The following is a 26,936-nucleotide window of genomic DNA, read 5'->3' on the forward strand; positions in this document are numbered from 1 at the left end:
ACTAGGCTGACAACAGACATCTCGTGAACAACAAGAGATGCCAAATGACAACAGAATAACAGTGTCTTCAAAGAATTCAAGGAAAATAAATTTACTCTAAAATGTTAGGCCCATTTTAGAAAATTAGAATCATTTAAGAACACAGATGAAATGAAAACATTTTCAAAAACAGAATATTTCTATAGGCCTTTACTAAACCACTAAAGGATATAATTCAATAAGAGAGAAATCAAATCTAGAAGAAAGAAATGAGACTCAAGAAATGAGAGAAAATTGAGCTACGGATTTCACACAATCCCTGTCAGAACACCTGTTGACGTCTTTGCAGAAATGGACAAGCTGAACTTGGAAAGCTGACGGGAAGTGCAAAGCCCCCAGATGACCAAAACAGTCTTTACAAAGAACAAAGTTGAGGACACTGACCAACTTCAAAATTCACTCTAAAGCTACAGTAATCAAGACCGTGTGGTGCTGGCATGAGAAGAGAGAAGAGACATATGGATCGGTGCGGCAGAAACGAGTGTCCAGAAATAAACCCAAACATCTGTGGCCAACTGCTTTTTCATCAGGAACGCCAGGACAACTCAATGGAGGAAAAAAAACCAGTCATTTCAATAAATGGTGCATGAGAGAACTGGACGTCCACATGCAAAAGAATTAAGCGGGACCCTATCTCACATCATAGACAAAAACTAACTCAAACTGAGTTGAAGACCTACACATAAAGGCTGGAACTGTAAAACTTCCAGAAGAAAACACACACACAGACATAAATCTTCACAACCTTTAATCTGGCAACGGTTTCCTAGAAGCCAAAACCACGAGCAGCAAGAACGAGAAGAATGAATTCGATTCCATCAAAATTATAAACATTTGCGTTTCAAAGGACACCATGAAGAAAGTGGAAAGGCAATCACGGGACAGGAGAAAGTATCTGATCGGTGGCAAGTACCTAGAATACGTAGGCAATAAAAAGACAACCCAACTAATGAGAAGGGGTTAAAGTAAGTGGAACTGGACTAATGGCTTCAACTCCAACATGTAAAGAGCTTGGAAATGGTCATTCCTGTCCTCACAACAAGAAAAAAGCTGAACGGACTGAATACCAAGGAATTTTCTTAGATTCACTGAACATTAGGGTTACAGGGCAAACAGTCGCCCCCAGAATCTGGGGAGACAGGCAAACACAGAGAATCACCACCGAGAGGACCTTACCTGAGGCAGAAGCGGCTGCAGGCGGTAACTGAGAGGATAATTAAAGTGATTTCTGACAAAGTGCAGAGGCTGAGTGTGAACTAGCTTCAGAGTTAAGAACTCATGGGGCCCAGCCTCAGAGGAGACCCACCTTGATGGGTTCTACCCACAGGTTCTCCTGGTGAAGATCTGTCCTATTTCAGACACGGTTGGGGGAGAGCAATTATGTGTAAATATACTCCGAGTGTTCTCCATAACAAAAGTCTACCTTCCAGGAGCACTTACTTAACCAGACCCTCCTCTGATGGGGGAAGGGCAAGTGCCCACCCACCCCCCTGATGCCACTAGCTTCCTGTCTTAGGGAAGAAGAGCAAAAGCGAAGGCCAAGAAATGCTTCCAAAGGTAACAGCCCAGAGCCTCGGGCCCACTGAAACACTGAGGTGTGTTATTCAATTACAGGACACTTCCCCTACCCCAATCCTACTACCATACAACAGTATAACGGTAGCTGAGTATAGCCAAGACAGCTGCAGGACAGATTCTATTTAAGAAGGAGTTGTTAGGGACACCCAGCAAGAACAGGAGAGGAGGAAAACACAAGGAAACTAGGAGAAAGTCATGTGTCTGGCCCTACGGCTACAGCAACACAGCCCAGTCCCTGGTCTGGTCAACACAAAACCTCACTCTAAATGCATAATCACCTCAGTTCCTTTGACTCAATACATCATGTCCAGCTTTCACCAAAAAATCACAAGATGCGCTAAACGGCAAAAAACCATAGTCTTAAGACACAAAGCAAATCACCTCACCCCTGTCAGAACAGCTGAAATCAAAAAGACGAGAAACAACAGGTGTCGCCGAGGATGTGGAGAAAAAGGAACCTTCTTGCACTGCTGGTGGGAATGCAAACTGTGCAACCTCTCTGGAGAACAGCATGGAGGGTCCTTAAAAAATTAAAAATAGAATTACGTGGTGGCCCGGTAATTGCACTACTGGGTATTTATCTAAAGAAAATGAAAACACTAATTCAAAAAGACACGTCCTGAAGTTTATAGCAGCACTATCAGAAGCAGCCAAGATACAGAAAGCCCAAATGTCCATTGACTGATAAATGGACAAAGAAGATGTGGTGTGTATACACACACACACACACACACACACACACACATACACACACGATGGAATATTACTCAGACATAAAACAAATGAAATCTTGCCATTTGCAACAACATAGATGGAACTAGAGAGTATAATGTTAAGTATAATAAAAATAAGTCAGGCAGAGAAAGACAAATACCATATGATTTCACTCATATGTGGAATTTAAGAAACAAAAGAAATGAACAAAGAATGGGGAGTCTGGGTGGCTCAGCCAGTTAAGCGTCCGACTTCGGCTCAGGTCATGATCTCACAGTTCACGTGTTTGAGCCCCATGTCAGGCTCTGTGCTGACAGGTCAGAGCCTGGAGCCTGCTTCATGGATTCTCTGTCTTCCTCTCTCTCTGCCCCTCCCTGACTTGTTCTCTCTCTCTCTCTCAAAATAAATAAAACATTAAAATAATTTAAAAAAAAGAAACAAGAAGAAGAAAGAGACAAACAAAAAAGGCAGACTCTTAAATATAGAGGACAAACTGGTGGTTACCAGAGGGAAGTCTGTCTGTGAGGGGATGGGTGAAACAGGTGAAGGGGGTTGAGGGTACGTTTATCATGATGAGCACTGAGTGATACTCATGTGCAGAAGATGATACTTCTGCTCATGTACAGAAGTATTGAGTCATTATATTGTACACCTGAAACTAATATAACAGTGTATGTTAATTATACCTCAATTAAAAAATAAAACTTATTAAAAATATCAGGACACAGCTCAGCTATAGCACAGAATTTGGAAGTATAAGATAGGAAATTTTTTAAAATTATGATTAATACGTTAGGAGTGCTAATGGAAAAAGTGGAAAACATGCAAGGACAGAAGAAAATGTAAGCAGAGAAGTGAACACTCTAAGAATCAAAAGGAAATGATAGAAATAATTAAAAATGGTAACAGAAATGAAGAATGCCTTCGATGGGCTCATTGGTAGACTGGATGTGGCTAAGAAAAGACTCAGTAAGCTTGAAATTAATAACATCTGCTCATCCTGAAACATAAAGAGAAAAAAGAATGAAACAAGCAGGGAACAGAATATCCAAGAATATACAGAACAATTGCAGGAAGAGCAACGTGGGCATGACGAGAACACCAAAAATAAAAGAGAGAGAAAGGAGCAGTGTTTGAAGCAGGAGAAATGTTGGAAGTAATAACGGCTGAGAATTTTCTAAAATTAATGGCAGATGTGAAACCACAGATCCAGAAAACTGAGACCACACCAAGTAGGATTAAATACTTGAAAACTATACCTAGACACGTCCTAATCAAACTGCAAAACAGGAGAGGCAATATCCTGACAGAGGCCACATGAGAAAGGTCTACCTCTGGCATGACAGCGTGAAGAGCCCTGAGGACCCAAAACCCAATGAAACTGGTGAAAATTACTGTGAAAAACAACTATTCAAAACCTCTGGAAATGGTTCTAAGAGCAAATAGCAAATGGAGAAACACCTAGCCTAGAAAATCTATGAAAACCTGGCAGGAAAGGCGTGTGCCTGTGATATATGGGCCGAGACCATTCTTCTCTCTACCCCACTGGATCGGCGAGGAGACCTCCCTCAGGAAGGCCGCGGCCAAGGACACAGGAAAGCTGGGTGGGAGCTCTCCCCAGCTTCCAAGCAGAGGGCTTCGTCCAGGAGGAACAGGACGGCAGCCTTTCTCATCCTGCACCAGCTGTCTGTTCCTGATTCTCAGTCTCACGCAAGGGCAGACAAGACATGGCGGGGGGGGGGGCTCCCTTCTTCCCCTTGGCCCACACTTGTGGAACTGAGGCTGTACCCCAAGCGTAGCACCCTGAAAAGGATGGGGCCCTGATCATCTTTGTCTGGTCTCTTCTACTTAACATTCTACTAGAAGTCCTAGCCAGAGCAATCAAGCAAGAAAAAAAGGGTAACACAGATTGGAAGCGAAGAAAGGAAACTATTCACAGATGACATGATCTCACATATAGAAAGTTGTAAGGAATCTACTAAAAAGCTATTAGAACTAATAAAGCAGCTCAGCAAGGTTGCAGGATACAAGATGAATATACTTGAACTCTATTTCAGTACCGTAGCAATGAACCCTCTGGAAATAAAATTAAGAAAACAATTTCATATAAAAGAGCATCAAAAAGAATAAATTACTTAGGAATAAACTTACCAAAGGAAGTACAAACTCTGAAAACTACAGAACACTATTGAAGGAAACATAAAAGATCTTAATAAATGGAAGAAAACCCATGTTCATAGGTCAGAAGACTGCATTTTTCAGATGGCAATACTTCGATTCTACTGATGTACAGATTCAACACAATCCGTATCAGCTGACTTCTCTGTAGGCCTGACAAGCTGATTCTAAAATTCAGATGGAATTCCAGCAGACCAAGAACGGCCAGAAGGATTTTTAAAAAGAAAAACAAAGCGGGAGGGGCACCTGGGTGGCTCAGTCAGTTAAGCGTCCTCCTTCAAATGAGGTCATGATCCCACGGTTCGTGAGTTCGAGCCCCATGTCAGGCTCTGTGCTAAGAGCTCAGAGCCTGGCGCCTGCCTGGGATTCTGTGGCTCCCTCTCTCTCTGCTCCTCCCCCGGCTCGTGCTCTCTCTACTCTCTCAAAAATAATAAACATTAAAAAATATTCAATAGAAAGAAAGAAAGAAAGAAAGAAAGAAAGAAAGAAAGAAAGAAGAAAAGAAAAGCTGGAGGACTCATACTTCTTCATTTCAAAACGTACTGCAAAGCACAGTAGTCCAGGCAATGTGAGACCAGCCTAAGGATAAACAGATTGGTGGAACAGAACTGAGTGTCCAGAAATAAATGCATATACTTACAGCTAAGAGCCAAGACCATTTAATAGAAAAAGAGTGGTCTTTTTACAAATAGTGCAGGGACAAATGGAGACATGCGTGCAAAAAAAAAAAAAAAAAAAAAAAAAGTTAGATCCTTATCTCACCCTATATGAAGAAATTAACTCAGAATGTATCAAAAACAAAACCGTAAGACCTAAAACCTACAAAACTCTTAGAAGTTTTGTAGAAGGTAATTTTCATGACCTGGGGTTTGGATCTGGCAAATGATCCTCAGCTATGACAACAAAAGCACAAGTAACAAAATAAAAAACGGATAAACTGGACTCCGTCAAAATTACAAATGTTGGTGCTTCAAAGGACATGATCAAGAAAGTGAAATGTCTACAAGACAGGATAAAGTATTCACCAATCATTTGTCTGTTAAGAGACTTGTATCTAAAATATATAAAAAACTCTCTTAATAATTAAAAGACACAAAAATTAAAAATAGGCAAAGGGTCCGAACTGACATTCCTCCAAGGAAGACATACACATGACTCCCACGCACATGAAAAGATGCTCAACATGACTTCTCATGAGGGAAATGCAGGTCAGACCAGAGAGAGAGAAAGCCTCACACCTGTAAGGATGGTTCGAATCAAAATGCCAGATAATCGCAAGGGCCGGCAAGGGTGATCAGAAACTGGGACCCTCACGCTCTGCTGGTGGGAACGACAGTGGCGTAACCACTGTGGAGACCAGTCCAGCAGTTTCTCAGACAACTGAACATGGAGCCACTGCTGCTAAAAACATGGAAACACATGTCCCCCAGAATCCTGTATAAGAACGTTTATAGCAGAACTATCTGCAGTAGCCAAACATCAGAACCCCAGCGTGTCAGCTGACGAATGGATTAACAACGTGTGGTCTGTCCACACAACAGAATGTTAAACAGACACCGGGGCGGGGGGGGGGGGGGGGGATGCAAACATTCTAAACCGGCTGCTGGTGGCGCACACGTCTGTGAACGCACCGAATACCACGGAGTTGTACCCTTGAAATGGGCGAACTGTAAGGTCTGTGAGTTGTATCTCAGTAAAAGTCGCGGAAAGGAAAGAAGCCAGAGGAGGGAGGTACCTTGTCTGCGGAGGCTCACGGGTAAGAGTCATACTGGGTCCCTCATGAGACACTGTGCATGCAAGAAGACAGCGGGGCAAAATATTTGAAGTGCTAAAAGGAAAAGGACCCACCACGTAGGATGCTGGGTCCAGTGAGTTACTCTTTAAAAGTAGAGAAGAAACCTTGTCGGACAAACAAAAGTCTTCCGGCTGTGAGGGGCCGAGGGGGCGCAGAGCAGCTTGAAGAGCACATGTCCACGAGTCAGGGTCCCCGCAGCCCTGCCCCTGCCCTCTGCCCTCGACCTGCACGCAGCACATGGGTGCGGGCAGGCGGTCTCTGAGAAGGGGACCTGGGGACAGCCTGTCAGGCCCAGGGGCAGAGGGCCACGTCTGGAGGGTGGTCTTGGGCAGGACCCCAGCCCCCACTCCTCGCCCGCCAGAACCTGAGTTCAGCAGCCTCCCCCTCAGGAAGGTTCCGTGGAAAGGGCCACACCAGGTGGTGGGGGGATACACGAGCCCAGAGGAAGAGGGTCCCCAACACCTGACCTGCAGGTGCTGAGAAGGAAGAGGTCAGCCCCAGAGCTGGGAGCGCCTAGGGCTTAGGGGGGCTGTGCCGCTCCCCTGGAGGGAAGGCTGTGCCCCTGAGCCCCCCAGGACGAGGCCGCCACCGCCCACCTGGGGAAGGTCCGACTCCGCAGCTCCTTGATGAAGAGCTGGCTGCCGTTCTGGACGGGCTTCACGTCGGGCGTCTGCCCTGGGCCGTGTTTGTGCCAGGCCCGCTTCTTCTTCACTGTGGGGAGACAGGGGCAGATGGCACCCAGCGTGGGCCCTCCCCTCCCCGCACCACAGGGGCCGGGCCCAGAGGGCAGCTGAGGAGCTGTGAACGCTAAGACTCCAGCCTCTGCAGAGGCAGCGCCCCCGATGTCCCCTGGGGGCCACCCACCCACCCCCCGCCCCTGTGACCTCCCACCCTCCTTGGGTCACGGCCCCACCCCTGTCCTGCCCCTCCCACCCCGCTGGCTCAGCCGACCCCAAAGCTGGGGGAGCCCGGGACCCTTCCCATTAGCACCCAGTCCACTGAGAGCGCATCAGAGGCACCTACCGGGAGGTCCCACCAAGGGGACGCCTCCCCTCAAGCTTGTCACCTCCCTGCTGCAACGTTTGCTGCCCTAAGCCCACCACTGGGGCAGGAGCAGGCTGGCACTGCCCTCTGTAGCTCCCGCCCTTCCCACACCCCGCCTGTGCCACCTTGTACTCCTGTGTGTCCCCCTCTGACACTGCCACCCTGACCGCTGACTCCAACTCTCCTTTCCTCGTGTGTGCTCCCAGGGCACCAGGCACCCCACCCTGGACTCTTTACACACAACTGTGTGCACCTACCCCTAGTGGACTGCGACACATTCGCACACATGTGCACATGCACACACATGTACCTATACACGTACAAGCACACACCCGTGTGCATGCCCACGCAGCGGACACAGAACATTCGTGTGCACACACATGTATACACACATTCACACACCTACTGGACTGACACATTTGCACACACATACATGTGCACAGGTATGCACAATCACCCGTGTGCACACCCATGAGGTGCACACAGAACACACATGTGCACACATACTTACTGGACTGTGGCGCATTTGTACACGCATGCATATGCACACATACCTGCCTTTGGACCCACAAGCACACACCCATGTGCACACCCATGCAGTGCACACGGTACATGCACGTGCACACACATATACACACACACCTACTGGACTGTGGTGCACTTGCATACATGTGCATGTGCACACACGTGTGTGCACGCACAAGGACATACCCGTGTGCACGCCCACGCAGTGCACCCAGAACATGCACGTGCACACACACATACACACACACTCACACTCTTACTGGACTGCAAGCCCCTGGAGGGGAGGGAAGCAATTTCCTTGTGGCCCCAGCCTCTGCCCAGGGCAGCCCCTGGTGACTCGGTGAGTGAGGACAGCACTGGCACAGAGACCTGTCCCTGGCAGCTGCTGGGTGGGCTGTGAAACAAGCTGGCCCCATGACAGACATGAGACTAGATCTGAGGGACTGCCAGAGACTAGATCTGAGGGATCCCATCCCTCACAGACAAGGACAGGGAGGGAGCTGCCACCAATGACCCTTGAGCCTGCCTCCAACAATGGTGTGACATTTCCATCGCCCTTGGTTTGCCATGGCCAGGGTATGAGTGGACGTTATGGAAACCTGGCAAGATCCTGTAGAGGGGGGACTCGAACTGGGGGTTCTGGTGGTGGCCTGAGGCACAGACGAGAGACGGAAGGGCTCCACCACTTGTCCAAATCTTTCTTGCCCCACCAGCCTGTAACTGTGTGACCTTGGGCAAGTTACTGGGCATCTCTGTGCTGCATCTTTAATAGCGAGGTCCGGGACCCTCATGAGCTACAGGAGGGGAAGGGCGTACGGTGCCCCGTCCACCCCAGGAGCTCTGTGGGGCCCACTGTGTGCACGGCCCCTCCTCTTGGCAAGGCTGCTTGGGCTGAAACCATTTGTTCACAGGGCTCAGTCCCACTCTGGACCCTTGGGCTCTCCCCACACGCCCACGGTGCCTGGCACAGCCCAGCACTAGTGGGCATGCAGGATGTCTGTGAATGGCTGGTCTCCCGGGCACTGCACTGGCACCTCAGTGCCCACCCTCCTCCCTCTGGTTACCCTGGCTCAGGCCTTTTCTTCTCAGCGGTTTGCCAAGTGCGTGCTGAGCAGCCCAGCTCCGCACGGGGGTCACCAAAGCCACAGCTGGCCTGAGAGCCATCCCTGCTTCCTGAAGAGCCAGCAGGCTCAGAGGGAGAGGGTGCTCACAGCCAAGGCAGGGCCTCGGGGCGGGGACACAACTCTGACGATGGCCCAGGTCACCCTGACTCTGAAACCAGCCTCAATATCATCATCCTTTCTTCTGGGCCCACAGCTGCATCAGGACGTGACCCTGGGCCGCCTCTCATGCCCCGGGCTTTAGACTTTACCAGGTGCCCCCCACCGAAGGGCCTGGGGAACGAGGGCAGCCGTGCATGGCCACAGAGGAGCGTTGTGGGCCTCGGCGATGGGGCTGCCTCTGGTGGGAGGCGAGCCTGGCTCCCGGCCACTTACCAGGGGTCCCACGCGTCCAGGGATCAAGGCAGGGGTGGAAGGGGCAGCCCAGCCCGCACACTGGCCGCCATGGGTGACACTGCAGGTGGGCGAGACCAGCGGGGAGACAGAATACCCCAGTGCCATCTGGGGGGCAGCTGAGGTCGGGAGAAGGGAGGCATTGCGGAGGGGACCCCATGGGGGCCCTTCGAGGTCCCCCCAGGCTGGCACCTGCATCTGCCCCACTCCTCACATCCCAAGGTCTCCCCGGCAGGTGTGCGGAGGCAAGAGGACACAGATGCCTGGCACCAGGGCCCTGGCCCCAGGGGCCGTGTGGGGAAACCAAGCCTTGGAGGGCAGGTGCGGCCGGGTGATGGGGGTGCAGACGTAAAGGGCAGTGGGGGAAGCAGCGGCGCCCCCACACTCCTGCCAGGACCCAGGCCTGGGAAGCAGGGGCTGACCGGGCTGGTGGCCCTCCTGGGCTCTAACTCCGGACTGGGCATCGAGGAGCACCTGGAGGAGGGACTGGCCCACGTGACGCTGTGGCCGGAGCGTGTGGCCAGGATAACAGCCAGATGCGGAACCGCAAGGGAGGCAGGGTGAGCTCTGGGCGCTCCTCGCGCAGCCCTGGCCGGCGGGCTCCCTCCCTCCCCGGGGCCCAGAGGCCACCCCCCCTCCTCTTGTCGTGGCACCCCAACCCCTCTGACAAGGCACCCCGGGACATCCGCCCAGCGGGAGGCTGGAGCGTGGGGGTGCCAGGTGCCCACCCCCCAGGGCAGCACAGCCTCATGGGCACGGGGAGGAGGGGTGTAAGCATCAGGGGAGCAGCCAGAGCTGGACACGCAGTGCAGGGTCAGAGCTGCTGTAAGGGCCGAGCCCCCCACTCCTGGGAGCCCTCCTGAGTCCTTGCCAGGCCCCAAATCTGTGTGAATCGGGTAAACCTGTGAGTCCCCACCCTCATCTCAGTGCCCACCCCAAACCCACCCAGGGCGCCCCCGGCGCAGCCCACAGGCTTGGGGGGCCCCCTGGGGACATGGGGACAGTGGGAGCCCTCACCATGGAGGGTCTGACTGGAGCAGATGCAGCAAACTGACCAGCGTGTCACGGACAGTGACGAGCTCCGGTCTGGGCACAGACACACCTCAAGTGCAGACTGACGGTGACCGGTGCGCACACTGGTGGGAAGTCCTAGCCTCTGCACCTCTGTCCCTCGGGGACACGTGGCCTCCAGTAGCAACGAGATTTATAAAACACACGTGCACAGGCACACACATGCACACACGTGCAAACACACGTGCATATTCTTGTGCGCACACGACACTCATGCACACGTGTGCCTGCGTTCATGCACACACCCACACACGTGGACGCACGTGTGAACATTTCTGCGCACATTCATGCACACACATAACATGCATGTGCGCACACACGCAGAGCCAGGGAGGGGCCGCGGTGCCCACATGCCCCGGGGGCTACCTGGCTAGAAGTGCCAGGAAGGGTCGCCCGCACTTGGCTTTCAGCATCGGTACAGGGCCCCCGTACAAGGCAGCTGGGACTCCCCAGCGCAGGGGCAGGGTCTCAGTCAGCAGGCACACATGCCCTCAACAGTGGGTAAGCTCACGGTCAGGGAGAGGGGGTTCCAGGACACGCGGTGATGTGGAAGTCACATTGTATGTGAGCACCACCACGCACCTCGGCACCCCACTATTGCCCAACCTGAGCCCCGATTCATGGAAGAGCCCCCAGACCACAGGGCCTTGCCCCACCCTCCCTCAGGCCACTCAGCTCTGTTGTGGGGCAGGCGGGGTCTCCTAGCTCCAGTCCTGCTCTGTCCCTGCCCTGCCCCAGGACCACATGGCGTGACCGCCCAGTCCCCACCCTGTTCATCCCCCCAGGCCCTGAGCCTCCTCTGTGGCTCATGAGGTGTTGGGAGATGTCAGTTAACCCACAGGGGGACAGTCACCCTCCCACATCTGCCGTAAAGCAGTGACCAGAATGATGTCCAGGTAATCACAGCAGACTGTGAGGGCCAGCTCCTGGGGGACGAGGATAATTCAGGGACCCGGGAACCTTCCTGCTGCTCTCACGCATTGGTGCTTTACCGCGTGATGACCATGTGCCAGGGGCTGGAGAATGAGAGCCCAGCCGATGCAGCCCCACGGCCACCTGGTGACCATGGCGCACAGGCCAGAGGTGACCCCACGTGCCTCTCCCAGCTTCCCAAGTGACCAGGGCACAGCCCCCAAGACCGCCAGGGCCAGCCCCACCCCACAGAACAGGGCGCTGGCACCCTCGCTTACCCACGCTGGATCCACAGTAATCACCCCCCAGGAGCTGGGGATCCAGTCTCTGCCTTGTGACTGGACACCAGGAGGGGCGCTCCCTTTGAAGGGGGTGAAAGGCCTCCTGGTGCCTGGGGCCAAATGTGGCCCCCACTCTCCTCCCCCAGTTAACCCAGGGCTCAGGATGACAGGGCTGTCATCAGCTACCCAGCCAGGGTCAGTGTCCAGCCCGCACCTTCTATGAGCACCCACGCCCCCCAGCCCAGGCCAGAAACCTGAGGCCACGTTAATACCCCCATGCCATTTGTCTTGTCCCCAGGCCAGGCCCCTCCCAAGACACCTGCAGACCAGGGCACACTCCCTATGTGGCTCAGCCCCAGAACTCCCCTCCTAGCAGGGACACAGCCCCCCATGGAGCCACCATGGATGAGCCTGCTCCCTAAGGAGCCCCTACAGGATGTGCCACACACCCCCCACGGGACCAGCAGGCAGTTTGAGAAAGGGCCTCTCCCAGCAGAGGGCACTGGAGAAGGGACAGCAGATCCCCAACACAGGCACTCCCAGACCTTGTGTGGTGTTCCCATCTCAGATGGGCCTGGCCCCTCTGAGAGCACAACCTGGGTGGCTTCAGTTGCACCCACGGGCAGGAGCCGATCGGGAGGTCAGTGACAGGTCCACAGGGGCAGGAGCAGGTCGGGAGGGGCAGTGACAGGTCCATAGGGGCAGTGAGCAGGGCCGGCAGTGGTCCCAGGCACCAGTGTGCAACTACCCAGGGCGTTCACCCAGAAAGCCAGGCCAGGGCGAGTGCAAACTGAGGGTCAGCAGCACAGCCCCTACTTACGGGTAGACTTCCCGTGGGTTTTCTCGCAGTTGGGGCAGTGGTATATGTCGATGTCTGGGGCCTCCTCCTCTTCCACTCCCACACAGCTGAAACAGAGGAAACACAGATGTGGCCAGCATTCAATGCCTCAAGTACTTGCCCAGCAGAACTTCAGGCAACTCCTGCTCAGCCCACAGGAGGGGCCCGCAGTGGTGTGAGTGTAGACGGAGCAGACCATGTGTGAGGACAGTGGCCCACAAGGACAGGACAGGGGAAGAGGAGGAGGAAGGAGGCAGGGGCAAGGACGGTCTTGCTACGCATGACCAGCACACACAGAGGGACCAGGCCGTCCAACAGGCCTGCCTGCCTGAGGCCACCGCTATCCTGTCACCTAGAACCAGAGAGGCCAAGGGTGTCTCGGAGGTGGGCTGCCCCCACCACTTCACCGGGGGCAGCTCGGGGCTATGGGTTAGGCCCCTCCTGACCCCATGGGGGGCTCCTGTCCCAGGGCGTGGTACTACAGCGCTGGGACAACTGAGTATCAAAAGAATGAAGTTGAATCCCTACCTCACACCATATAAAAAATTAACTAAACATGGATCAACAACCTAAATACAAGGCCTAACACTGTAAAGCTCTAAGAAGAGGACATGGTACACCCTCATCACCATGGATTTGGTCATGGATTCCTAAATAGGACACCAAAAACACAAGCAACAAAACAAAAAATAAACTGGGTATCATCAAAATGTAGAACTCTCATGCATTAAAGGTCACTACAAAGACAGTAAAAAGGTAACATAAAGAATCGGAGAAAGTATTTGCAAAGTACTAGCGTCCAAAAGGCACAACGAGCTTTACAGCTCAGCAACAAAAGGAACCACAAATCAACTATTAAACGGGCAAAGGGCCTGAACAGGCATTTCTCCAAAGGTGAGATGCAAACGGCCCACAAGCTCAGGAAAGACGCTCATCATCCTTAGTCATCTAAAGTTACCGGAATGTGCATCAAAACCATGAGATGCGACCCACACCCATGAGAATGGCTACAATTTTCACAAGAATAAAACATGGGGAAGACAGCAAGTGCCGGTGGGGATGTGGTAAAATGAGAACCCTCTTGCATCGCTGGCGACGATATAAAGATGGCACAGCATCTACGGAAGCGGTTTGACGGTCCCCCAAAAGGTTACACACAGAATTATGAGAGGCCCCAGCAATCCCACTCCTGAGTCTGTGCCCCAAAGACCTGGGAATGGGGACTCCAACACCAATGTTCACAGCAGTATTGATCCCAATGGCCAAAATGTCCATCAGCTGATGAATCGATGACACGTATGGCACGTCCACATGACGGAGCAGTACTCAGCCCTGAAAAGGAAGGGGTGCTGGCACCTGCTGCAGCATGGGTGAACCCCAGAAACTCAAGCTGAGTGAAAGAAGCCAGACACAGAAGGTCATGTGTGGGACGACTCCATCTGTATGCAGTGCTCGGAGGAGGTAGAGGACTGACCAGCGGAGCCAGAGGCTGGGGGTGGGGAATGGGCAGTGACGGTTCAGTGGACATGGGGTCCATTTTTGGGGTCAAATATTTTGGAACTGGGTGGAGGCAATGTCTGCACAACACAGGGAAGGTACTAAATGCCACTAAAGCGTTCACTTTAAAATGGTTAAGTTTCACGTTATGTGAATTTTATGTCAATCAAAAAGACAACGGACCTGCCTGTGCCCATGTCATCGGTCACCACCGTCACCCAGCCATCACTAAGGCTGGCTGAGCGCTCCCTCTGTACCGGGCAGCATCGAGGACTGTACTGGACGCGTGCGATCCCGCGGCGGCGATGACCATCACTCGCCCCATCACAAGGAGGAGCCCGGGTGCTCCAGGTAAGGCTGCTGCCCAGACCCCAAGCGCCCCCTCACTGTGGCCCCTGCCCCCTGGCCCAGGGGGGCGCTCTGCGCACCAGACCCTCCGCAGCCACTGCAGCCCCCAGGGCCCTAGACACTGCCTGCCACAGCTGCCACGGGCCACCATCCCGGGAGCAGAGCCTGAGCCCAGAAAGGCCCTGGCAAATGGTTTTGAACACATGGAGTCCACTCTTCACCTCAGAACACAAATGGAGCTGAAGTCCCCGTGGCCTAAAGAGTCGGGTGTAAAAGACAAACCTGTCCAGAGAGGCTATGAGGGTGCGTTTGTCTGCTTGCTTTCTAAACAAACAAACAAACAAACAAACAAACAAACACAAAGCAAATCGGAGAGGACACTGCCGAGCTGAGAGAGAGCTCCAAGCCCACGGCAAACTTTGAAGTCCTAACTACGGAAAACACCTGCAGCAAATACGCAGGGTCCCTACCTGCCCGCCAGGAACTATGCAGGAGGCGCATTTCCCCAGTGGAAGAACACGTCTGCGGCCCACTAACCACCAGGAGAGGGGGGAGCAAGACCCACATTACCGGGTCAGCCACCCGGCAGATGCACCAGACCAGACACTCTGATCTGGAAACACTGCAGGCGGGGGGCACCCTGGGGACAGCAAACAGCCAGATCACCCCTGGTCTGTCTCCACAGCCCACCCTGCCCACCAGTGCCCCAGCGAGCGACGGCACATCTCCCACGCTGTCCCCACCCCCTATCGGCAGCCAGCTCCCTCCTGTGCCTCAGACCCACCTTGGCGGCCTGGCAGCTCACTCGGCCCCCTCCCCCGGGGAGCGGGAGCCCTGCACCCCGGACCCTGGGTCAGCTGGCCTCAGTGTGCTCATCCGTCAATCAGAGATCACACTGGTGTGAGGCCAGCAGGGGCTGGGTAACGGCACGGCTGGGCACGCGGTGAGCCCCCATCACCCGCACCCTCTAGCAGTTGCGCGCTTGAGCAAGAGGCAGAGCCCTGCGGACATTCAGGTCCCGTTGGGTCTAGAAACTGGACCCCAAACCCACACCCATGTGCACATCCCACGTCCACACCTTGTGTCCACACCCCATGTCCACACCTTATGTCTACTTGCCAATTCTACACCCTGCATCCACACCCAGAGTCCACACCCCAGGTCTATGCCCTGACTCTACATCCTTTATCCACACCCAGAGCCACACCTCATGGCCAAACCCCACATCCACACCGCGTGTCCACACCTGGAGTCCCTGCCCTGAGTCCACACTGCTCTAGGCTGCCTGCCACTGGCAGCTCCTGGAACAGACAGATGTCCAGGATGGCCATGGGTACCTAGGTCCCATCACGTACTCCTGCCTGGCCACAAGACTCTAGGGACACACAAGGAGCCCACCATGCACACAGGATGTCTGAGGTCAGATCAAACTCAGCCACACAGACGGGGGCCCTTTCGTTGGTCAGGGGTCAGGTGCACGGTGGAAGGGGGCTCCACCCTAGCTCTAAGAGAGCAGAGGGAATGGGGGCTGACTTCAGCATACCTTAACCTCCCCCAACCCAATCACCACCTGCTGGTCCCACGTGTCCAGAAGCCCCATCGTGCCCTGGAAGGGCCATGGCATGAACCACATGACAGGAGGGGGAGCTGAGGCCCAGGGGTCACAAATGTGTGTGCCAACACCCCTTTCCAGCCCTGGGGGCTCCTTCTTTACCACACCACCACTTAGGGGTGCTGGTCAACCTGAGCCCGGATGGGCTGGCCATCTGCTGCCCTGCACAGGGGGGCCGGACCAAAAGGGATAGTGGGGGGTGGGGGGTGGGTCCCTTGTTCCACCCAAGACACCTCGGGGCTGCCCCTCACCTGGGAGGGCCACCCAGGGCCTGGACCCAGGGCAGGTGCTGCGGCCACAGCCAAGGCCTCTCCCCTAATGGGTGGTCCAGCAACTCCCCCACGACTGGCATGTGCCACCAACCGGGCCTGGACACCTGTGCCTGCAGCCCTGACAAGGGCCACCTGAGTGTGGAAACCAAGGTCCCATCCCAGAGCCAGCCCCCTGGCTGTGCGCACGCGCGCGCGGCCACACCTCCTGACTCGGTGTCCCAGGGCCGCAGGGCCGCACGGTCAGTGTGCCCGGCAGCAGCTCTCCTGAAACAGCTCGCCTGCTTCATTACCCCAAGGTCAGGGCCTCCCCAGTACCTCCCGAGAAGTTACTGGGGAAACCCCCCAAAACCTAACAGGACAACAGCTGTGGACAAGCGACAAGCATTTTCCCCGCCCTGCAGCCAGCAGCAGAGATATGGAGTCTGGAGGAGACGCCCTAGGGCCCAGGCCCCGGGCGTGTGCCTTCAAATCTCCTTGGGTGAGCAATCCTCCTGTTAAAGGCAAAACAGAAGCCACCACCTCATTAACCTGCCCCGCCCAGGGCGGGATCCAGCCGGCAGGTGGTCCGAGAGGTCAGAGGTCGGTGGGAAGAAAGCCCCCAACATGACACGCCTGAAGGTGGGCTCCACACCACGTCCTCTGTGGCACCCCCCACCCCCACCCTGGAAGGGCCCCCCGATTCGGAGATCACCTCCCTGTGGAGACGGCTACTGGGCCAGGACAAGAGCTGGGCGCCCAAGGACTTCGCTGGGCGGATGTGGGGGCTCGGCTTGCCCGCCGCCCCTCCGTCCTGCCGCGCGTCTGAAGGGGACGCCTGAGGCCTCGCCTGACCCTGCCCGTGTGGGTGCTCGTGCAGAGCTGCAGCGGACAGAGGCTCAGGAGGGCCTGGTGTGCCAAGGGGGGGTGAGGAGACACCGGACTCCGGCTTCTCCACAAAGGTGGGCATGAGAAGCGGGCACTAGAGCCTCCCCATGCTCCAGCCCCAAGCAGGGGTTCAAAGTTACCGGCTGAGGTCCAGGGACGGATTCAGGACAAGGGGTGTGGACAAGCTGAGAGCCGGTCTGCTGTGTCCCGTCCCCACATTGCGCTCACATGGCATCTGTACAAGGCAGTCCCACGGGACACTGGCCCTGCGGAGACTGTGACCTCGGAAAGTCTGTGAGGCTGGGAGCTGTGAACCAAGTGAGAGCAGCTGTGGTGCCTGGGGGAGCAGGGAAGAGGGCACAGAGGGATAGAGAGGGGGGAGGGGGAGAGGAGGGGAAAGGGGGAAGGACAATGGGGAAGGGAGGGAGGGGAGGGAGGAGGAGAGAGGGAGGGAGAAGGGGGTGGCAGGGGGAGGGGAGGGGAAGGGGGAGTGGGAGGGGAGAGAAGGGGAGGGGAAGGGGGAGGGGAGGGGGAAAGGAGGGAGAGGAAGGGAAGGGAGGGGAGGGTAAGGGGAGGAAGGAGAAGGAAGGGAGGGAGAGAAGAGGAGGGAGGGAGGAAGGAGGAGGGGGGAGGGAAAGGAAGGGGAGGGGAGAGAGAGGGGAAGGAGGAGGGGAGGTAAGGAGGAGGGGAGAGGGAGGGGAGAAAAAAAAGTGAGGGGGAGGGGAGGAGGGAGAAGTGGGAGGGGAGGACAGGAGGACACAGGGAGGAGGCGAGCAGGGTAGTTGACAGGAGCGGGACAGAGACAGCAAACCAGGGGCTGGAGGGGTGTCATGGGTTCACAGGATAAGACCCTAGGACATCGGTTCTATAACAGAACAAGAACAGCCTCAGCGGCAGGGACAGGGCAGCCACAGGGCGGCATCATCTGTCTGTTGTGTGAGCAGCATCCCCAGGTGGACAGGGGCCTCGGGGGCCACCCAGGTGACCTAGCCCCAGCGGCCCTGGTGGGAGGCCAGGCACCCAGGTGGCTGGCAGCAGGCAGGAGCGTGGGTTCAGGAGCATACCTGAGACATGGCCTCAGGCCCTGCTGACCCTGCCCTCCCTCCTGGGACCCCAGGACACAGGCTCCGGGAGTGAGCATCTCCACAACTTGCAGGCCCCTGGGGCGCAGGGCGGCAGTGCTGTGACAGCAGAGTGAGAGGACAGGCAGCACGGAGCATGGACCCAGGCCCGGAGCCTAGAGGAGCGGAGGCCGCAGGCCCAGCCAGAGGCTCTCATTGGGGTGAGATGCTCAATGCACATCCAGGACACAGACCGAGGCCCCACACACCAAGAGCCACGGGCCACGGGCCACAGGCCAGAGCTGGGGCTGGCCACTCGGCGTGTGGCCACACAAACACTGAGAGTCAAGGAAACAAACCCGTCACCATGTGCTCGGTGCTCTGTGTGGCCAGGATGCCATCGGACCATCTTCAGAAGAACAAAGTACATCTTTACATGCTGAGGAGGAAAGAATCCAGTGTGTCCTGAAGTGGAAAACACACATTGGAGCACAAGGTGTGCACAGCTCCTTCTGGTGGAGAACCCAAAACAAAATTATGTCTGTGTGTGTGACTGTGTGTGTGTGTACATGTGTGCCTGGTGTCACATGTGTGTGGTGCTGTGCATGTACTTGTGTGTGAGTGTATACATGTGTGCACATGCATGTGAGCATGGTGTGTATATGCATGTTAGCGTGTACAGGCATGGATGTGTGCATGTGTGTACATGTGTGGGGTGTGTGCATGCATGGGTAGATACATGTATGTTAGTGTGTATGTACATGCATAGTGCGTGTGTATATGTGGGGCTGCATGTGTGCTTTGTGTGGGTGTGTGTACATGTATATGAGGGTGTGTGTGTACATGTGGGGGTGGGTGTGCATGTGTGTTGCATGCCTGAGTGTGTACATGCATGTGTGTGTATATGCATGTGTGGGTGTGTACATATGTGCCTGAGTGTGTACATGCATGTGTGTGTGCACATGTGGGTGAGTGTGTGCATGCATATGTGTACATACACGTGTGGGTGTGTACATGCATGTGTGGGTGAGTGTGTATGTGTGCCTGAGTATGTACATGCATGGGTGTGCATGAATGCATGTGTGTACATGCACGTGTGTGGGTGTGCATGCATGTGTACACGAGTGGGCAAATGTGTATATGTTGTCTGCATGTATACATGCATGTAGGTGTGTGTACATGCATCTGCGGGTGTGCATGTACATATAGGTGGTGTGTGTGTGTGTGTGCTGTATGCCCAAGAGTGTACCTGCGTGTGTGTGTGTGTGTGTGTGTGTGTGTGTGTGTGTGTACACGTATGTGTGCCTGTGCTCCTGTCAGAGCTCCTTCGACCACTGGCTTGGAAGCCAGCGGTGACACCCACTGAGGGCAGAAGGCAGAAGGCGCATTTCCAAGGCGTGTGACCCATGAGGCTGGAGGCTGGTTTACCTGAGCCACCAGTGACCCCACATCTGGCACAGAGTCTGCCCCAAACAGGTTCAAGCTGATGGGGTGCCAAGAGCCCAATAAGTAGAAAGACAGCAGGTGGGGGGCGCGGGGGACAAAACAGCGAAGAAGAAGGCCAAGAGGAGGCCCTGAGGGGCGGAGGGGACGATAGACACTCCGTACAGCAGCTGTCCTCCCCAGGGAGGCCTGGGCTCTCGGCTCCTCCTGCAAAACCCACATGTGCCCCTTGGAGCTGCTCTGGCTATGAGGCCCTCATGGCAACAAGGGGCCCAGGGAGGAAGGGGCTTTTCCAAGATCGTCCCAAGGGGCTCCCCCCCACCCACCCATTCTACCCTCCAGCCTGCAGGCTTTGTGGAACCCAGGGTTAGGACCCTGCACACAGAGCTCCCGCCCAGCCTTGACACCCCACACCACACTGCTAGGGTTTATGAATTATGTCCTGAACCCACAATTAAATTGCATCATGGCTTTTCCTATTATTGCTGTCAAGAGTGTTGATTTAACATAAGCCACAACTCCTGTAGCCCTGTCTTGACATTTACTGTTTAAATTACAGGAGGAGCCTGGTGGGGGGGGGGGAGAGAAGTGGCCCCTTTCAACTGCAGCGGGGAGGGGTGGGCACAGCCTGCCCTCATGCGGCTCCCGGGAGCTCAGCAGTGGCAATGTCGAGCTGTCACGACACGGGCGGGGCTGCAGGTGCTGGCTGTGCACCTGCCGTGGCAGGACCCACGTGGGAGGGCACCTCCTGAGCTACGGCCACGAGCTTCCTAAAGGTTGCTGCTACTCTCCAGGCCAGGACTCCACACCTACACACCTGTTCTAAGGCAAAAAGAAATGCACACAAGATTGACGCGCAAAGTGGGTCGTCCATGATTACTTAAAATAGCAGAAATCAGGAGCAGCAAACCCGCCACCAGGAGGTCAGACACCCGGGCACGCTGCGCTCTCACAGCGGAAATGTTACGCAGCCGTTCAAACTCAGGTCACACACGTGTTTGGGTTTAGACATTTAAGAGCTGCAGGCACTAAAACTATAGCCTGGTGCACAGCTGCACCCAGGAGGGCTCCCCACGCCTCACTCCAGGTGACGGCAAGCTTGTTTTCTCTTCACACTCTCTGAAAATGAGCACGCATTCCCTTTGTGAGAGGCAGCAAGGTCCTGCTTTATTCTGAAGGTCAGAAGGGCTTCCCAGCGCCCCTCCCTAGCTCAGCTCCTCCCATCTTTCCCAGGTCCTGGGGCCGCACAGAGGCCTCCTGAGCTGTGCGCCCCGCAGAGAGGCTGGGACACCCACCTTGGGGACGGCTGAGGGCTGCTGGGTGTCCCCTGGAGGGCCTGCTGGGGGAGGGCCAGGCCAGCAGACGCTTGCGTGCAGGTGTGAGCAGCCAGAGAGTACCAGAAGGCATGGTGGGGGTGTCCTGAACGCCCATCACCGGCCACAGTGACTCCCTTCCCTCCTCCTGCCCTCTCCCTCGTGGCAACCTCACCCCATGTCAAGCTGCCCCCTTTCAGGACTGCTCTGCTCCCCCCATTCCTGCCTGCTGACCCATTCCGGGTCTCCAGAGATGCCCAGAAACTGGTCATTAACAACTTCCACAGGCAGCAGCCATGGGGACACAACTTGGTCATCACTCAGCTTCAAGATGGCCACTTGCCCTGTGCCATACTCAACACAGTCCCTGAGACCCTAACTGTGCCGACAGCAGCTAAGTCCCTTAGCAGTCAGCCACTGGCCCAGGTGCCACAGGACCCTCTCCATGTGAACGGATGGACCACAGCGTGAGAAGGGCCATGACAGCCCCCAGGCCACACACAGTGAGCAGGGCCCGCTCGGGACGCTGCTGGGCAGCGACTGTCCATCGAGTTTGCTGATTCCACCCTGAGAGCCTCAGCACCATGTGCAAGGGGAACTGAGGCCCGGAGGGGCCTGAGCCTGCTGGGACCACATGGGAAGAGGCGGGAAAACACAAACTATGCCTGACCAGTGATTCAAATCATGACTTTAACTAAATACTTCACAGAAAAAAACACAAGTGGCCTTTAAATATGGGAAGAAATGCAACAGCACCGTAGTGAGATATGCAACCCAACTGTGAGAAGCTTTCCACCCATCTGCTGCACAGCCTGAGGGGCTGCAGGGGACGTGGTGGCGTGACACACACACAAGCATCCTCATGTGTCCTCAGCAGAAACACAGTGGCACAGCCTCTGGGGTGGGAGCAGCTGACAGAAAGTGCACATACCCTTGTCTGTGGTCCTCCTCCAGAAATGCCCAGGTACACAGGTGCAGGAGTGACCTGGACATTTACAGCAGTAGCAACCAGGTGTCCATCCATGGAAAGCTTAGGTAAATATATGGAATGCCAAGAAGTACAAACTCTACCCTTGCTGACCCGGAACGGTCTCCAGGATGCACTGGCCCTTCCCGTGCTGACCCGGAACAGTCTCCAGGATGCACTGGCCCTTCCTGTGCTGACCCGGAACAGTCTCCAGGATGCACTGGCCCTTCCCGTGCTGACCCGGAACAGTCTCCAGGATGCACTGGCCCTTCCCGTGCTGACCCGGAACAGTCTCCAGGATGCACTGGCCCTTCCCGTGCTGACCCGGAACAGTCTCTAGGACATACTGTTCAACAAAGAGCATAAGTTGCAGTGTATATGGTGCACACCCATTTTTTTTTTTTTTTTGGCTGGGTACTGTTAGAAATGCATAAACATGCCCCTCTGTGACCAGAATGTTCTGGGAAGACTCAGAAACCTGACCCCAGTGGCCATCTCTTGAGGATTGGTGGTCAGCAGGGAAGGGACAGACTCATCACTGGAGACAAGTTTTTGATTGTTGAATATTTTCCTGTGTGTGCATATTACTGTCCTCCTTCAAAAAATTTAAAGAACAACTATAATCACAATAAGCTGATTCGATTCAAAGCAGAGCCTTTTAAACTCTTATATGTGCGGTCTTTAAAAAATACTCTTCTGACTCTCAAAAATAAACCTGTAGAGCGTGCAGGTCAAGTGCAAGTGCTCATCTATGCTCGTGGTAAGTGGCCAGAACTTTCTGAGAGTGGTTTCCAGTGGGTGAGAAGCTAAGGCTCCCATGGAATGAGAAGTGAAAGGACGCTTAGCAAAACTCCATCCTGTCCAGGCCACTCATCTGTGAGATGGAGAGACTGAGGCCCAGTGTGGACAGGGGGCCCACCCAGCCCATGTTCACACCTTCTACAAATCATGGTTGGTGCTATTCTGGGGCCCCGAGGGAGGAGGGAGGCCTCAGAAGCCCCTGTGATCACAGGCCCCCAGAAACCAACCATGTTTCTGCACAGCAGGGACCTGGGGGTCGTCTAGGACAACCTGCCAAACAGGCCCTGACCATCTGTGCATGGGACACAGCACGCAGCCCACAGGGAGGGAGCGGACAGGTGTGGGAACAGAGGCGCGGTCCCCACTCAGCCCAGCCAGGAGCAGAGAAGAGGGTATGACAGCAGAGGGCAGCATAGGCCCATCAGGCACCCTGCAGATGTGCACTGACCACTGTCAGATCCCCTGGTTTCTCAAGAAAATCTGCAAATGCACATCTTTAGGCAAAATCTCCTGAGTTTCATATATCACAGTTAATGGAACTGCTTTTGAAAACCAGCGTGGACCAACATCACGAGCCCAACAGTTGTGCTGGGGCTGGCGGGCAGTTTGCAACCTCTACGCCACTTCCCCTTGGGAGTCACCTGAGCAGCATGCCCCGCCCACCTGAGCCTCCCTCCGCAGCCTGGTGGTGAGAGATCCTTCCAGTCTCTGAGGCCTTCAAGCCTTCCTTTCACGGCTGGGCCTCAGTGGTGACATCTGGGGTGCCAGGTCTCCTCCCCAGCCAACACAGGGTCTGCACACACCCTGACCAAGAGGCAGTCCAGCGGCCTGGGGATCACATGTGTCCTAGCAGATGCCAGGCTGGGGCCTCTCTGGGACATCCGCTTGGCTGGTGTGCAGCCACAGGACACCATTAGTTGGGCTCCAATCCGGGCCTCAGTAGCATCAGGATGGCTGGGGCAGGCAGGGGAGGAAGCTGGCCTGGGCACTGCCCCTCTCGGCCTCCCTCAGCAGCCCTGTCCACAAGCTATAGCAAGAAAACCTGCCCAGCAGCCTCCTGGGAACAGCAGAGACCAAAACCTCACAGACCAAAGTATCCAACAACAGGGGAACTGTTAGGTCAGGACCCACCTAACAGACCATTACGCACCCAAATGTGGTACTGACGGGGACACACTTATGCTGTAATACGGGGGGAAAGCACACCAACTCACTCAGGAGAGAGGCAAACATGTACAAAGTTTACGAGGGAGCACCTCTAAGACGGTGGCATATAAGGGGGACAGTTTTCTTGTCTTTAAAATCGTTTTTTGCAACAAAATTACAAGGCCTAGAAGATAAAAATAAAGTCTGAAGACACAGAGAAAGCATAAGAACCCAGCCATAGCAGAGATCTCAGAACGATCAGATCAGGAATCTACAATGACCAGGATTAATACGCGAGGGCTTTCGTGGAAAAGGTGGACAGCATGTGAGAACAGATGGGCAGTGTAAACAGAAAGATGGAAAATCAAAGAAGGAAACAAGAGGAAATGCTAACAATCAAAACCACTGCAACAGAAAAATGCACTCAAGGGGCTCGGCATCTATTGGCCAAGGCCAGCATAAGGATCTGTGAGCATGAAGACAGGTCAACAGAAACTTCCAAAACTAAAGAGCAAAGAGGGAAAAGGAAGAAAAACACAGACCAGAAAATCCAAGGACTGTGGGATGACTACAAAAGGAGTAACATACGTGTGATGGCAAGGCCATAAGGAGACAAAAGAGAGAGGAATTGAGGATAGATCTCAAGTAATAATGGCTGAGAATTTTCCAAAATTAATTTTAGACACCAAGCCCAGATCCAGGAAGCTCAGAGAACACCAAGGATATATGCCAAATAAATCTGCACCTCAGCGTATCACATTCAAACTCCAGAAAATCAAAAAGAGAAAATCTGGAAAATAAAAAAAGCCAGAGTGGGGAAAATACCTTATCTAAAGAAGAGCAAAGGTAAGAATTAGAGCAAACTTCTGCTTAGAAACCTGCAAACAGGAGGAGTAGAATGAAACATGTTAAGTGTTGATAGAAAAAAAAAGACCAAGCTAGAATCTGTATCCTGAAAAATTATCCTTCAAAGGTGAAAGATAAAGACTTTCTCAGACAAACATTTGAGGGAACTTGTCACCAGAAGGCCAGGCTTGCAAGAAATGTTAAATATCTTCAGAGAGAAGGAAAGGATATAGGTCACAGATTTGGATCTTCATATAGAAATGAAGAGTGTTAGGGCATAAATTAAGGAGATGTAAAATATTTTATTTTCTTATTGCTATAACAAATAATAGTTTGTTCAAAATAAAATAGCCACAGTGTACTTGATTATAGCTTAGGGATAATGATATGAATGACAGCTCTTGCATAAGGAACGGAAGGAAAATCTGGGAATGCTGTTAGAAGGAGCTTAAACTGGGGCACTTTGGTGGCTCAGTTAGTTAAGCCTCCGACATCGGCTCAGGTCATGATCTCAAGGTTCGTGAGTTCGAGCCCCACATCGGGCTCTGTGCTGACAGCTCGGAGCCTGGAGCCTGCTTCGGATTCTGTGTCTCCCTCTCTCTCTGCCCCTCCCCCACTCACGCTATCTCTCTCTCTCTCTCAAAAATAAATAAACATTAAAAAAAAAATTAAAAAGAAGGAGCTTATCTGCCCATAACCATGTATTTGCAAGTGGGCCTGACTTAGCCATAACTATGTATGTTGCAAACACAAGGGCAGCTGCTAAAAAAAAAAAAAAAAGTTAAAAAAGAAGTATTATTGATACACTAGAAGAGGAAAAAGAAATGAAATCGTGTAAAATGCTCAGTTAAAACCAGAACAGGAAGAAAAAGAGCAGAAGATGAAAACCAAAACAAAGAACAGGGACAACAAATAGAAAAAAGAGACAAATACAGTAGATATTAATCCAGCATCATCAGTGATCACCTTAATTACCAGTGGTCTAAACATACAAATTAAAAGACTGTAAGGTTGAGAAGAAAAAAGCAAGACCCTACCATACACAGACTATCAGAAATCTGCTTTAAATATAAAAATACATATAGACTAAAAGTAAAGGCATGGTGTGGGGGAGGAAGGGGAAGCTCTCTGTGCTTGTGGGACAAAAACAAACAACACCAAGTTTGGCTGTGCTTGGCTGGTCCAGTCAGCAGAGCATGTGCCTCTTGATCACAGGGTTGTAAGTTCGAGCCCCATGATGGGTGTAGAGATTACTTAAAAACAAAATCTTTTTTAAAAAAGAATTATTTAAAAAACTGTTAAAAAATAAATAAAAATAAAAACTGTTTAATTGGGGGGGGGAGGGATGAAGAGAGTTAAACCATGCTTATACTAATGACAAGAAAGCCAGAGTAACCATATTAATCTCAAAGTAAACTTTGGAGCAAGAAAAATAACTGGGATAAAGTGGGGCGTTATATAACGAGAAAGGGGCTAATTTTCCAAGAGGACATTAAAATCCTTCATGCACCTAATAACAGAGCATCAAACTATATGAGGCAAAAACTATAGAAAGGAAAAATAGATGAAGACACTACTGCACAGGCAACGTGCACATCCTCTATCAACCATTAACAGGTTCAGCAGACAAGTATCAGTAAGGGCACAGCTGAACTGAACAACACCATCAATCAACTGGGTCTAATTGATATTTATAGAATACTTAGCCAACAAAAGCAGAATAAACATTCCTCACAAGCTCACACAGAACATTTACCAAAAGAGATCACGTTCTGAGCCATAAAACACACCTGAACAAATTTAAAAGAAACTTTGAAAAGATACTCTCACACCACAATGGAATTACACTAAGAAATCAATAATAGAAAGATATCTGGATAATTCTAAACTTTGAGACTGACTAACACACTTCCAAATAACACAGAGATAAAATTTGAGGAAAAATCTTAAAATATTTCTAACTAAATGGAAATGACGTACTTACCAAAATTTATGGGATTCAGTGAAAGCAGTGCTTAAAGGGTGATTTACAGCACTGAATGCAAATGTTACAAAAGAAGGTCTAAAATCAATCATCACTTACACCAGAGGAAACTAGAAAAAGAAAAGAAAATCCAAAATAAGCAGAAGACATAATGAAAATTAGAGCAGAAATCAATGAAACTGAAAACAGCAAATAGAGAAAGGTCAAAGAAAGCAACATATGATTCTTTGAAAAGATCAATACATTGATATGCCTCTATCCAAGGTAACAGAAAAAGATAGAAGACCTATATT

The 26,936-nt window shown here is 53.0% G+C and overlaps 1 protein-coding gene across 4 annotated transcripts in view; it reads right to left on the reverse strand.

Moving 5' to 3' along the window:
• PHF2 (PHD finger protein 2) overlaps window positions 1-26,936 on the reverse strand; it is an 82,934-nt gene that overhangs the window by 26,900 nt on the left and 29,098 nt on the right. For 3 of the 4 annotated variants that reach the window (XM_053205417.1, XM_053205416.1, XM_027041254.2), the window contains exons 2-3: window positions 12,472-12,557; window positions 6,901-7,015 (exon numbers count right to left, since the gene is read on the reverse strand). In XM_053205417.1, the coding sequence (XP_053061392.1) occupies window positions 6,901-7,015; window positions 12,472-12,557 (201 nt within the window). Of the gene's footprint in view, window positions 1-6,900; window positions 7,016-12,471; window positions 12,558-13,699; window positions 13,780-26,936 lie in introns of those variants that run through there. The other variant, XM_027041255.2, reaches the window with a different exon arrangement.

The sequence above is a fragment of the Acinonyx jubatus genome, chromosome D4 (assembly GCF_027475565.1).
Source record: "Acinonyx jubatus isolate Ajub_Pintada_27869175 chromosome D4, VMU_Ajub_asm_v1.0, whole genome shotgun sequence".
NCBI classification, from domain to species: Eukaryota; Metazoa; Chordata; class Mammalia; order Carnivora; family Felidae; genus Acinonyx; species Acinonyx jubatus.